Source organism: Oncorhynchus gorbuscha, unplaced genomic scaffold (genome assembly GCF_021184085.1).
Source record: "Oncorhynchus gorbuscha isolate QuinsamMale2020 ecotype Even-year unplaced genomic scaffold, OgorEven_v1.0 Un_scaffold_2197, whole genome shotgun sequence".
NCBI lineage: Eukaryota > Metazoa > Chordata > Actinopteri > Salmoniformes > Salmonidae > Oncorhynchus > Oncorhynchus gorbuscha.
In genome coordinates, this window is record NW_025745097.1 from 1 (window position 1) to 14,008 (window position 14,008).

The 14,008-nt window shown below is 43.3% G+C and overlaps 1 protein-coding gene across 1 annotated transcript; it reads left to right on the forward strand.

Annotated features, from left to right (window-relative positions):
* The first annotated feature begins 5,430 nt into the window (after positions 1–5,430).
* LOC124017471 lies at positions 5,431–9,169 on the forward strand. Its single transcript, XM_046332677.1, has 5 exons — positions 5,431–5,742; positions 6,058–6,413; positions 7,703–7,809; positions 8,038–8,458; positions 8,566–9,169. Exons 1-5 carry the CDS (start codon positions 5,431–5,433, stop codon positions 9,167–9,169), a joined length of 1,800 nt encoding a protein of 599 aa, XP_046188633.1.
* Positions 9,170–14,008: the final 4,839 nt, after the last annotated feature.

Consider the following 14,008-nt stretch of genomic DNA (forward strand, 5'->3'; position numbering starts at 1 on the left):
ATATACATCCACAGGTACACCTCCAATTGACTCAAATTATGTCAATTAGCCTATCATAAGCTTCTAAAGCCATGACATCATTTTCTGGAATTTTCCAAGCTGTTTAAAGGCACAGTGAACTTACTGTATGTAAATGTTTGACTCACTGGAATTGTGTTACAGTGAATTATAAGTGAAATAATCTGTCTGTAAACAATTGTTGGAAATATTACTTGTATCATGCACAAAGTAGATGTCCTAAACGACTTGTGGGTGGCACCAAGACACTAATCCTGCTCATCGCTCTTTCTAGCAGCATGTACAATACGACCCACACACCAGAAAAACACGACTAACTTTAATTTTCGAAGGGGATTGTTATCATTTTGTAATTCCTACATAAATAATCTCGAAATATTGAAATTGAACGTTTGTTTGACACAAATATGTTTGTTGTATGACAATGTGTTTGGTTTTTGCCAGATATAATGGGACCCATCTCATCCAAAAGGTTAACTCAAGTTTGCCAAAACACCTGGAAGCACCTGGCTGATCATTAAGACTCTTGGAAGAATGTTCTATGGACAAACTTTTTGGACGACATGGTTCCCATTATGCCTGGCAAAAACCAAACAGTATGAACCTTAAACCAATGGTCAAGAATGGTGGTGGAAGTGTAATGGTATGTGGATGCTTTGCTGCCTCAGGACCTGGATTACTTTTAATAGAAGGAACCATGAATTATGCTATGTATCAGAGGTTTCTACAGGTTGATTATCAGGCCATCCTTCTGTGTGTCACACCCTGATCTGTTGCACCTATCTTTGTGCTTGTCTAAACCCCCCTCCAGTTGTCGCCCTTCTTCCCCATTATCTCCAGTGTATTTATACCTGTGTTGTCTGTTTATGTAATGGTTTGTGGATGCTAGTTTGTTTTGTTCGTCAAGCCTACCAGCGTTTTTCCCCTTACTCCTGTCTTTTTCTAGTTCCTGTATTCTACTTTTCCTGGTTTTGACCATTCTGCCTGCCCTTGAGCCTGCCTGCCATTCTGTACCTTGTCCCACCACCCTGGATTATTGACCTCTGCCTGCCCTGACCTCGAGACTGCTTGCCGTTCTGTACCTTATGGACTATTATCAGGATTACTGACCTCTGCCTGCCCGTGACCTGTCGTTTTGCCTACCCCTGTTCTAGTAATACACTTTTGTTACTTCGACACTGTCTGCATCTGGGTCTTCTCCTGAAACGTGATACTGTGAACTGAAGCTGAAGCGCTGCTGGGTCATGCAGCAAGACAATGATCCAAAACAAACAATCAAGTCTACATGAAAATAGTTAAAAAGCAACCTATTTGAAGTATTGGAATGGCCTAGTCAAAGTCCTAACCTAATCCCAATTGAGATGTTGTGGCAGGACTTGAAATGAGCAGTTCATTCTTGAACCCACAAATGTTGCTGAGCTAAAGCAGTTCTGCATGCAAAAGTGGGCCTTAATTCCTCCACAGTGATGTGAGAGACTGATCAACAACTACAGGAAGCATTTGGTTGCAGTCATTGCAGCTAAAGGTGGCACAACCAGTTATTGAGTGTAAAGGGCAAATTCTTTGACACAAGGGAATTGGGTGTTGCATAACTTTGTTAATTACATAAATAAAATAAGTATAATATTTTTGTGTTATTTGTAAGCTTAGTTTCCCTTTATCTATATTAGGTTTGTGTTGAAGATTAGAGAACATTCAGTATCAAAAGTATGCAAAAATAGAGAACCAGAACCAGAAAGGGGGCACATACTTTTTCACAGCACTGTACAAATCCCCCTAGATACAGCCACGTCTCATAGTCGCGTCATGAGATTTGTAAATTAAAGGGGAATATAATAATACAAATTGAATGGAGATTCCCATTTAGAGTTTCTGGAGCAGCACAGAAATGCCCTTATCCAGAGGTTGTAACAAAGGCATTTCCTAACAGACCTGCTAACTTTCGTGGTTGTTACTTTAAAGCTTGGAACCAACATGCAGTACCTCCAGCAGGAAGAGAGGCAAGAACCATTCGTCCACCAGCTCAGGGACAAGCTCCACTATTCACAGTCCTGTGTAATGTTCAACGCAATTGCATTGCTGGACTTTTTGGAACTTCATGTGTTTTGTATTGTTTTAAAAATGTACAAATAAAAGGAAATGTATGGTTTAAACATGTCTTCAATGTTGATTTGTTTTGGCTGTTAGTGATACTTCCATAAGTGTTAATACATTTGTGTTTACAGCATTAAGCCTTTATGTATTTGTTATGAATGACCAAAGGTGTCTGACCTTATAGAAAGTACAGCTTCATATGATACAAGGCATTTGGGTATGTGATACAAATGATCAAATGGGTCTAACTTGATAGTGAGTACAGCGTCATATAAGGCATTTATGTATGTGTTATGAATGACCAAAGGTGTCTCACTAAATAAGTTATTAAGGTTATCCTATCATCCACAGGATACTGTAGGGTGTGAGAGGTATTTAAATGAGTTGATGGACCTGCAACGCTTGCATTTGTGTGTGTGTCAGAACCAAGATGATTTGGAGTAGTCCAACCTGAGACTACTGCACCAGCTATTCCTCTTCTGTTCCCATGCTGGAGACCAGGGCCAACCTGTTACATGGTGCCTTCATTTTGTGGCTGATCTTTCAGCGGGGGAGACGGTGAATGTGTCAAAGCCCTTACTGCGCCTTGAACTGCTCGGTATGGCTTGTGTTTGTTGTGTGTGTTTGTGTACTGAAGAACATGTAACTTGGTTCCAGAAGAAAGACACTTTCAATTTCTTTCTGGTGGGGGCTTTCATCAATGTAAGTCTTTCTTGGTGTAATCATCATCCCCAGGCTATTGCACACACAGACATTTAATTTACATTTAAGTCATTTAGCAGACGCTCTTATCCAGAGCGACTTACAAATTGGTGCATTCACCTTATGACATCCAGTGGAACATTCACTTTACAATAGTGCATCTAAATCTTAAAGGGGGGTGAGAAGGATTACTTATCCTATCCTAGGTATTCCTTAAAGAGGTGGGGTTTCAGGTGTCTCCGGAAGGTGGTGATTGACTCCGCTGTCCTGGCGTCGTGAGGGAGTTTGTTCCACCCTTGGGGGGCCAGAGCAGCGAACAGTTTTGACTGGGCTGAGCGGGAACTGTACTTCCTCAGTGGTAGGGAGGCGAGCAGGCCAGAGGTGGATGAACGCAGTGCCCTTGTTTGGGTGTAGGGCCTGATCAGAGCCTGGAGGTACTGAGGTGCCGTTCCCCTCACAGCTCCGTAGGCAAGCACCATGGTCTTTTAGCGGATGCGAGCTTCAACTGGAAGCCAGTGGAGAGAGCGGAGGAGCGGGGTGACGTGAGAGAACTTGGGAAGGTTGAACACCAGACGGGCTGCAGCGTTCTGAATGAGTTGTAGGGGTTTAATGGCACAGGCAGGGAGCCCAGCCAACAGCGAGTTGCAGTAATCCAGACGAGAGATGACAAGTGCCTGGATTAGGACCTGCGCCGCTTCCTGTGTGAGACATGGTCGTACTCTGCGGATGTTGTAGAGCATGAACCTACAGGAACGGGCCACCGCCTTGATGTTAGTTGAGAACGACAGGGTGTTGTCCAGGATCACGCCAAGGTTCTTAGCGCTCTGGGAGGAGGACACAATGGAGTTGTCAACCGTGATGGCGAGATCATGGAACGGGCAGTCCTTCCCCGGGAGGAAGAGCAGCTCCGTCTTGCACAGCACATATAAGCCTGGGATATCAACTATTCAAAGTTCGCCTTAGTGGGAGAGACCATAGAGTGAAGTATTTATCATCGTCTCTGCTAAACACAGTCAACAAGTCATAATTATGTCTAAACCCTGCCCATAGGTGTTTTGGCAACATTTTTATTTTAAAACTTACCCTAACCCTTTAACCTAATTCCTACATTTAACCATCACCTTAACCCTAACCCCTAGCCTAGCTAATGTTAGCCACCTAACTAGAAATCGTAACATATCATACGTTTTCGCAAATTCGTAACATATTGTACATTTTGCAGGTTTGTAACATGACATATGAATTGTAATTCTTAACATATCATACTACATGGAGTGTTACATACAGAATAATGCAAAATGCTCTGAGACCATGTTGGGAAAAGCCCATAAAAGGTCATCTCCTTAAGGGACATAATATATGGGCAGTTAATTTAAATTGTAAGTGATACAGCCGGGGGAATGTCAAATGTTATGTCCTGAATAACTCTGATCATCTTTCCATCTATGAAGTCTGCTGTGGCTGCAGCTCGGAGAGAGTGATTCTAGATTACCGTTGGGATGCACTGATATAGATGGACAGAAAGCAGACCAGGGCTTTATATAAAATCAATGTACTCCAACAGACATTAAAACACATAGAAATGAAAACAACTTGGTAAATGGAACCCTTGACACTGTTTAAACTGCTATTCTTCAACAATATTTATCTCTGGTAAAATGTTGGAATGATTCTGCAGTATTTTTTTTGCATTCAAGTGGATCAAACATAGAACTAATAACGGAGCTCCAAAACAAAAACATTCAGATTTTTCAAGAACATAATTCTGCAATGTGAGACTGCATGAAATAGGTATCCCCAGTAACAATTCTCTTCAAAGCTAAATGCATTTTTCACAAGTCCTTCTGTAACTGACAGTTAGACTTACAGGATATCTCGTTGTCTTTATAGTTCTCACGGAAGGTGATAATTCTGACTAAAACTACAGAATAAAGCCGCCAGTTAAAATCAAGGAACGGTTGAGCTCGTGGTTACTGAAGGGAGCTACAGTGAGAACTCAATGCTCTTCACGAGCAAGAGAGAAAGAAGAATCACATCCAGCTGTAAAACGTCTACAAGATTCCCAAATCCTGGTAGACCCTGTCATCTGCCAGATAAGAGTTTTGCACCTACCTGCAAACTAAGAAGAAAATCTCCACATAAGGAAGCATCGTGAGGCAACATAAGGTCAAGACTAACAGGAAAGTCAGACACGCAAGTACAAGTCAAGGTGTTTGAAGGTGGTCCTAGCCTTGTGAACAGCTAATAAGAGACTTTAAGATTACAATTCGTAAGGACTGGAGATAGTTGTCTATTTCATAAATACTCTGGTATTATGCATTTGCTCTTTCTATCTTAATGTATCACTGGTATGTGTATTACTGAAAAATATTATTTGATACTTACTAAAAATATATATATAGTCACAAACATTAAGGGTCAGCGTACACCTATTAATTATATATTCACATGTAAGTTAATAGTGTAATTGTTTGGTAAGGTGTTTGTTCAAGCCTTTGTTACAAGCATTATACATGTTTATACCACGTACTGAGTTTTAAATTACAGTGAATTAGAGTATAAATTACCTACTCACTTATCCAAACCTTAGCTAGAATTGATTTGACTTGATTTAGAATGTCAGAAAGAGGTAGTTTCACTAAAGGTGATAGAGATGGGGTGGGTCAAGTTGAGCAGCTGCAGCAACACCTCGCAAACTTTGAGCCTTCATCAGAACAAACAGAACAGCAGGAAGAGGCCCAGACTGGTGTGGAGTCACTTCGGCCAGTGAATGATGATACAGAGGCTGCTAATGAGATAGCACAACAAGAGCCACGAAAAGGTGAGAGGGTCCGCAGGTTAACTGAAAAGGGCAGAGAACTGCGCGACGAAAGGTGGAGACAGCTCGAACATCGTTTCAGGGTCAGCTATGAGAAGTGGAAGGCTCTGGTAAAGGAAGCAAAACTGTCACTGACAGGCTGTTGCTCTGAAGACCTACTAGAAGACCTCTTAAACAAGATTAGCCATACCTCTACAGAGCTAAACCTTGTCTACGTAAATTTGCGTCAAATCGACATTCCCGACAACGATATACGACGCAGAGTTGATACTTGTGAAGCAGTTACAATGTCTATTATCAAGACTGTAAGGTGTCATTTAAAAGGCAGGGAAGAAGGTCAAAGTAACCAGATAGAGTTGCACTGGAAGGACAGCAATTCCTTGTGCATGTCTGAACTCTCACATAAGTCAAGTCTCAACTATCAGCCCTCAAGTGCTTCCTCCCAGTCTCAAAGCAACTCAAAGGTCAACTCCAGACGCTCAAGCGTGTCATCTGTCAAGAGACAAGAGGCTGCGGCGGAAGTTGCTGCTAATCAAGCAGCTTTAGAAGTAATGGTTAAGCAAGAACGCCAACTAGAAGAGCTTCAGCGACTCGAAGATGAAGATAAGAAGAGGACAGCGGAGCAAGAAGCTGAGGCTGTGAAACGCAGCTTAGAAGAAGCTAGGCTGCGAGTCAAGTTAGAGGTAGAAAATGCTGCCAGACGAAGGACACTAGAAGACAAGCGTAGAGAGTTAGAGCGCCTAGAAGTGCTCAAGAAACTAAATGCTGCCAAGGCGCGAATGCAAGTGTATGAGCAAGATGAAAACTCAGAGGGCGAAAAGAGAGAACTACTCTCTAACTGCAAATCTGTGAAAGAAGTCACGCACAGACGTGGCTCATTTCACAGTCTCTCACCACAACATGTTGTGACAAGCACACAGCAAGAAGATGGCACCAAGACCATGTTCAGGTTACTAGCGGAATCAATCAGTGAAAGCCGCCTCCCCATACCAGAACCAGTAACATTCAATGGAGAGCCTCTCTCGTACACTGACTGGAAGGTCTCTTTTCAGACTCTGATAGACAGGAAGAACATACCAACAACTGAGAAGATATATTACTTAAGAAAATATGTCGGTGGGCCTGCCAAGAAAGCCATCGAAAGTTACTTTATGTTAGGAACAGAATCAGCCTACCATGCTGCTTGGACCATTCTTGAAGAAAGGTACGGAAACAAATTCTTCATCGCCAAGTCTTTCAGAGATAAGCTCAATGCATGGCCTACGATAGGATCCAAGGACAGTCTTGAACTTAGAGACCTTGTAGACTTTCTTCGCAGCTGTGAAGCTGCTATGTCTCAGAATAAGGGCCTGGAGGTGCTTAATGACTGTAATGAAAACCAAAAGATCCTCGCTAAACTTCCAGATTGGCTAACTTCAAGATGGAATAGAAAGGTCACAGACATCTTAGAAGAAACTGAGATCTTTCCTAGCTTCAGTCAGTTTGTGAAGTTTCTCACGAGAGAAGCCAAGATTGCTTGCAATCCTGTAACATCCCTTCATGCTTTGAAACCAAGTGAAGATGGGAAACTTAAGATGCCAAGGATTCAAAACCCCGGAGCAAGGGTATTAGCAACTAACTCTGATGAGAAAGATACTGTTACTAGTTGTGTCTTCTGTGAGAAGTCAGGTCACAGTCTCCACAAATGCTGGAAGTTCATGGATAAGCCCGCCGCAGAGCGACAGAAGTTTGTTCAAGAGAATAAATTGTGCTTTGGCTGTTTAAGGCCTGGGCATCGATCGAAAGATTGTGATAACAGGAACACCTGCGACACGTGTCAGAGGAGGCATCCATCCTGCCTGCACGAAGATCGTAGTAAAGAAAGGTTAAGGGATAGGAAGACAGAGCCCCCACGAGATAAGGGGACAAGAGCGTCAAGTGAGGCCATATCTAACAGAGTCGTAAGGGACATTAACACTCACACCTCCACAATCATTCCAGTATGGGTGTCAACCACAAGTGAGCCAGATCGTGAAGTTCTTGTGTATGCACTTCTTGACACCCAGAGTGACACCACTTTTATCCTTGAAGAGACAACAAAGGCTCTCAATACAAGGAAGGAGCCAGTCCAACTGAAACTCTCTACAATGGCTTCAAGAAATACCACTGTGCCCTGCCAGAAGCTGTCTGGTTTGCAGGTTAGAGGGTTTTACTTGGAGAAGAAAATCCCTCTGCCAACGACCTACTCGAGAGAGTTTATTCCTGCAAACAGAGATCATATTCCTACTCCAGAGACTGCAAGAGCATGGTCTCATCTTGAACACATTGCAGAGGAGATTGCTCCTCAACAGAGCTGTGATGTCGGTCTCTTAATTGGCTACAACTGCTCCCAGGCTCTCCTTCCAAGAGAAATTGTGTCTGGTAAGGGAAATCAGCCTTTGCTCAGAGAACAGATCTTGGCTGGAGCATAGTCGGCTATGGAAATCCATGTATCGACTATGGCGACCCTATTGGAGTGAGTCATCGGGTTATCGTTAGACAGGTGATGCCAAGCCTTCAATCTTCTTCCAACCTCACAAATCAAGTACACCATGTTTGTAGAACACATGTAAGAGAGGTAATCACAACACTGGACATTATCAAGACGCTTGAATCTGACTTCAACGAGAGAGCTGCAGAAGAGGATATCCGGTTCCTGAAGAAAATGAAAGAGGGCATCAGACGCAAGGACAATGGACATTATGAGATGCCGCTGCCGTTTAAGGAAGAAAGACCCAATCTGCCGAACAATAAAACATGTGCAGTTCACCGACTCAAGTGCCTGGAAAGGAGGCTAAGGAGAGACAAGCAGTACTACAAGGACTACACAGCATTCATGGAAGAGACTATAGCTTGTGGAGATGCTGAGAAGTCTCTAAAGAGGAAATTAACAAGCATCCAGCATGGTACATCCCGCACCATGGAGTTTATCACCCACAAAAGCCTGGGAAGATACGAGTCGTCTTTGACTGCTCAGCTAAGTTTCGAGAGACGTCCTTGAATGATCATCTTACCGGTTCAGAGGTGACAAACACATTGCTGGGCGTCCTTTGTCGTTTTCGTAAGGGTCCAGTTGCAATCATGTGTGACGTAGAGTGCATGTTCCACCAGTTTCATGTGAAAGCAGAAGACCAAGATTATCTACGGTTCCTTTGGTGGGAGAACGGAGATCTAGAGTCTCAACCCTCAGCGTATCGTATGATGGTCCACTTGTTCGGCGCAGCTTCATCTCCTGGTTGCGCCAACTATGGTCTCAAACATCTTGCTGCCGAAGGACAAGGAAGCTTCAGCGAGAAGTCTATCCAGTTCATAGAAAGGAACTTTTATGTTGATGATGGGTTGACGAGCGTATCGTCTGAAGCTGAAGCGGCCCAGCTGGGGAAAGAAGCAAGAGAGCTTTGCAGCATCGGCAAACTTCGGTTGCACAAGTTTATCTCTAACAGCAAGGAAGGATATAGCCACAATTCCCAAGGAAGAACGTGCCAAGGGTGCCAAAGACCTGGATATGGCTCTGGGTGAACCACACATGGAGAGAGCGCTTGGTGTACTGTGGTGTGTCGCATCAGACGAGTTCCAGTTTAGAGTAGTTGTCAAGGAACGCCCACTCACAAGAAGAGGAGTGTTGTCTACAGTAGCCTCTGTATATGATCTGCTTGGGTTTGTGGCACCCTTTGTCCTGGTGGGGAAGCAGATCTTGCAGCGGATGTGTCGTGACAAAATCGACTGGGATGACCCCTTCCAGATGACCTAAGTTCCCAGTGGGAATTCTGGCTCCAAGATCTACAAAACTTGTCTGAAGTAAGGATCCAACGAAGCTACTTGCCATCAAGTTTCAAGGAGGTGCAGAGTTATGAGCTCCATCACTTCTCCGACGCTAGTACCTCAGGTTATGGAGAGTGCTCATACCTCAGAACAATTAAACCTCCAACACAGACGGAAATGGAGTCAGACAGGACAGAAGAAACACAAGGATTAATGACATTGTCATTTTGCAAGATGATACTGCACCACGCAACCAGTGGAAATTGGCAAAGGTTACAGAAGTGTACCCGGGACAGGATGGCCGGGTGAGAAGATTCAAGTTACTGATCAGCGACTCAACCCTAGATGAGGGAGGTAAATGCATCACCAAACCCACCTATCTGGAGAGGCCCATCCATAAGACAGTCACCCTCCTGGAAGCCGATCAAGAAACCTGCAGACCTCTTTCACAGAAATCACCGGTGATTGGTGGGAGTGTAACTGACAGTTAGACTTACAGGATATCTCGTTGTCTTTTGTTTGAATTGTTTATGTGTCCGCTGTGCGGGGGAAATGATAATACAAGCGGAACTACGTAGCTAATACTGTTGTAACGGGGATCGTTATTGTAGCAACACACCTTTGGAGGGAAGGCAATCCTGCGCTGCGTTAGCTAAGTTTTCATGTCATCGGGAGTAGTTCATAAACGTTGAAGAGTATGTTAGGATGAAGTGTGAATTCATGCCAGGAATAATAAGTGTGAAGTTTGATTTCCTCCCTTCTGTAATAAGCAGCCAATGAGGTATTTGTTCCTTTATTCATGTGTTAATCTGAACCTGTTATAACGCCGGTTAAACTGTTATGTATGTAAGCACTTCAGAGTTATACCAAGCTAATAAGTCACTCGTAAGATAAGGTTGTAAGAGTGTGCTTAACTGTATTTTTCATTTACTTTATAGTTCTCACGGAAGGTGATAATTCTGACTAAAACTACAGAATAAAGCCGCCAGTTAAAATCAAGGAACGGTTGAGCTCGTGGTTACTGAAGGGAGCTACACCTTCAAAACCTGTTTCCCAGTCAGAAAGCACCAGAGGGAAAACCACTCGGGGGCTCTTTGTTCTCACTTTTAATAAAAGCTTTTGAGCAGGTTAGCGATTTTCATCATGAATCTTGTTCTGGAGGCAGCTCTGCAGAGTGGTCACTAGCTGGCAAAGCCACAAAGTCATAAAATCAGATTTTAAACCTAACCCTAACCCTAACCTTAACCACACTGCTAACCCTACCCATAAATGAAGACCAGAAAGCAAATGTTTGTTTTCATTAATTTTTACAATATAGACAATTTTGACTTTAAGGGGAAATCGTCCAGTTCTGCCTCCGGTCAAGACTCATTGACAAACGCCGACCATCGCTTTTGAAGCCAATGTGCACATCATTGTCATTCATTGAGCAAGCTGGCTGTGCATAGTATTGCAATCTACTTGGAGGAAATTATTTAAAAAGTGCTCCACAAACACTCAAAAACAACTTAAGCTGATAGGAAACATATCTTTTCTGATTTTATTAGTCATGTGTACGAGATACACATGGTATACACTGTCCAACAAAATGTTTACTTGCAGGTTCCACCGACAATGCAACAACAATAAGAAATAGGTTAATGAACAATTTATAGTCCAATGTTTACACATGTTTTGGGGAAGGGGGTATTAGGGGGCAAGTGTTTAAATGATGTAGTATTTAACAATCATAATAAGATGGCAGCAGCCGTTGTCATGCGTGTTTAGAATGAGTGTGTGTGTGTGTGTGTGTGTGTGTGCGTGCATGCGTGTGTGCTAAGGTGCGGAGAATCAGAGCTGGTGGTCAGTCCAGTTCAAGTGTTCAGCAGTCTGATGGCTTGTACTGTAGATAGAATCTCTGAGCCTGCTGGTATCAGACCTCATGCTTTGACACCGTCTGATAGACAGTAAGGAAGTGAACAGCTCATAGCTGGGGTGTGGGGGGGTCCTTGATGATGCTGCAGGCCTTCCTCAGTCACTGTTTCGAGTAATGTCCTGAATGGGTGGGAACACGGTCCCAGTGATGTGGAGCAAAAATCTCGTCAGCAGAGTGGGGACTAATTTCCGTTGAGGTAGAGGTGGTTGTCCTGGCACCACAATGCCGGTTCACTTACCACCTTCCTATAGGCTGACTCATTGTTGTTGGTTATCAGGCCTGCAACTGTGGTGTCGTCAGCAAACTTGATAATGGAGTTGGTGTTGTGCAAAGCTCACTGTTTATTATCTATGCATAGTCACTTCAACCCTATTTAGTTATTTTTCATTTAACCAGGCAAGTCAGTTAAGCATGTCCCAGTTTAGGTCACCTAGCAGCACGAGCTCTATGGATTTCGCATGACTGGGCAGAGGTGCAGCCACGGTTGGGCCTTGGAGGGTATAGGCCCACCCACTGGGGAGCCAGGCCCAGCCAATCATAATTTGTTTTAAAGGGTTTTATTATGGACAGAAACACTCAGAGAGAAATAAGTGTTTATATTTGGTTCAGTGTATAAAAATACACTTCAAATGAAAACCAATATGACTGATTTAAAATATACAGTGCCTTCTGGAAACATTTTGTTAGGTTACAGCCTTATTCTAAAATGTTTCAAATAGTTTTCCCCTCATCAATCTACACACATTACCCCATAATGACAAAGACAAAACAGGTTTTAAAAACTGAAATATCACATTTACATAAGTATTCAGAACCTTTACTCAGTACTTTTTTGACTCACCTTTGGCAGCGATTACAGCCTTCAGTCTTTTTGGGTATGACGCTACAAGCTTGGTATACCTGTATTTGGGGAGTTCCTCCCATTCCTCTCTGCAGATCCTCTCAATCTCTGTCGGGTTGGATGGGGAGCGTCGCTGCACAGCTATTTTCAGGTCTTTCCAGAGATGTTAGATTGGGTTCAAGTCCGGGCTCTTGCTGGGCCACTCAAGGACATTCAGAGACCTGTCCTGAAGCCACTCCTGCATTGTCTTGGCTGTGTGTTTAGGGCCATTGTCCTGTTGGAAGGTGAACCTCTGCCCCAGTCTGAGATCCTGAGCACTCTGGAGCAGGTTTTCATCAAGGATCTCTCTGTACTTTGCTCTGTTCGTCATTGCCTCGATCGTGACTAGTATCCCAGTCCCTGCCTCTGAAAATCATCCCCACAGCATGATGCTGCCACCACCATGCTTCACTTTAGGGATGCTGCCTCCAGACGTGACACTTGGCTTTCCGGCCAAAGAGTTCAATCTTGGTTTCATCAGACCAGAGAATCTTGGTTCTCATGGTCTGAGAGTCTTTAGATGCCTTTTGGCAAACTCTAAACGGGCTGTCATGGGCTTTTTACTGAGGAGTGGCTTTCATCTGGCCACTCCACCATGAAGGCCTGATTGGTGGAGTGCTGCAGAGATAGTAGTCCTTCTGGAAGGTTCTCCCCAATCTCCACAGAGGCACTATAGAGCTCTATCACAGTGACCATCTAGTTCTTGGTCACCTCCCTGAACAAGGGCCTTCTCCCCCGATATCTCAGTTTGGCCAGGCAACCACCTCTAGGAAGAGTCTTGGTGGTTCCAAACTTCTTCCATTTAAGGATGATGGAGGCCACTGTGTTCTTGGGGACCTTCAATGCTACAGACATTTTGTGGCATCCTTCCCCAGATCTGTGACTACAACACAATCCTGTCTCGGAGCTCTACTTACAATTCCTTTGACCTCATGGCTTGGTTTTTGCTCTGACATTCGTTGTGGGACCTTATAGACAGGTGTGTGCCTTTCCAAATAATGTCCAATCATCAATTGAATTTACCACAGTTGCACTCCAATGAAGTTGTAGAAACATCTCAAGGATGATCAATGGAAACAGAATGGATCTGGGCTCAATTTCTAGTCTAGTAACAGAGGGACTGTATACTTATGCAAATAAGGTATTTCTGAGGGGGGGTTATTACATTTGCACACAAAAAAAAATATATGTTTTTGATTTGCCATTATGGGGTATTGTGTGTAGATTGCTGGGGACATATTTTTATTTAATCCATTTTAGAATAAGGCTGTAACGTAACAAAATGTGGAAAAAGTCAAGGAGTCTGCAAACTTTCCAAAGGCCTATTTCAATCATATTGAAATACATTTAATGTTCAATCAATTGAGTTCTATTTTCCTACTTGTAGGCTACCATTACTGTCATTAGTTTGTCTCAATATATTTCATGATGTGTAGCCTAACGTGTGCTTAGAATAAGCCACCTCAATATTTGCAGCCTTACACTCTAAAAATAAAAGGTTCCTGGAGTATCCTTTAGGGGTTCATCAAATTGAAACTGTGGGGAAACCCCTATAAGTTCTTCAAATAACCCCTTTTTAATGGATCCACAGAGTACCTTTTTGAATAACCGTTTGTGTCACGCCCTGACCTTAGAGCTTTTCATGTCTCTATTTTGGTTTGGTCAGGGTGTGATTTGTTTGGGCATTCTATGTTCTTTTTTCTATGTTTTTCTATTTCTTTGTTTTGGCCGGGTATGGTTCTCAATCAGGGACAGCTGTCTATCATTGTCTCTGATTGGGAACCATACTTAGGTAGCTTTT

Bases quoted from the DNA above. Each gene is read 5' to 3' on its own strand.
- LOC124017471 (XM_046332677.1), top strand. From the start codon at position 5,431: ATGTCAGAAAGAGGTAGTTTCACTAAAGGTGATAGAGATGGGGTGGGT. The intron at 5,743-6,057 runs GTAAAGGAAGCA...CTCAACTATCAG, and splicing joins ATGAGAAGTGGAAGGCTCTG to CCCTCAAGTGCTTCCTCCCA. The intron at 8,459-8,565 runs GCAGTACTACAA...ATGGTACATCCC, and splicing joins AGGAGGCTAAGGAGAGACAA to GCACCATGGAGTTTATCACC.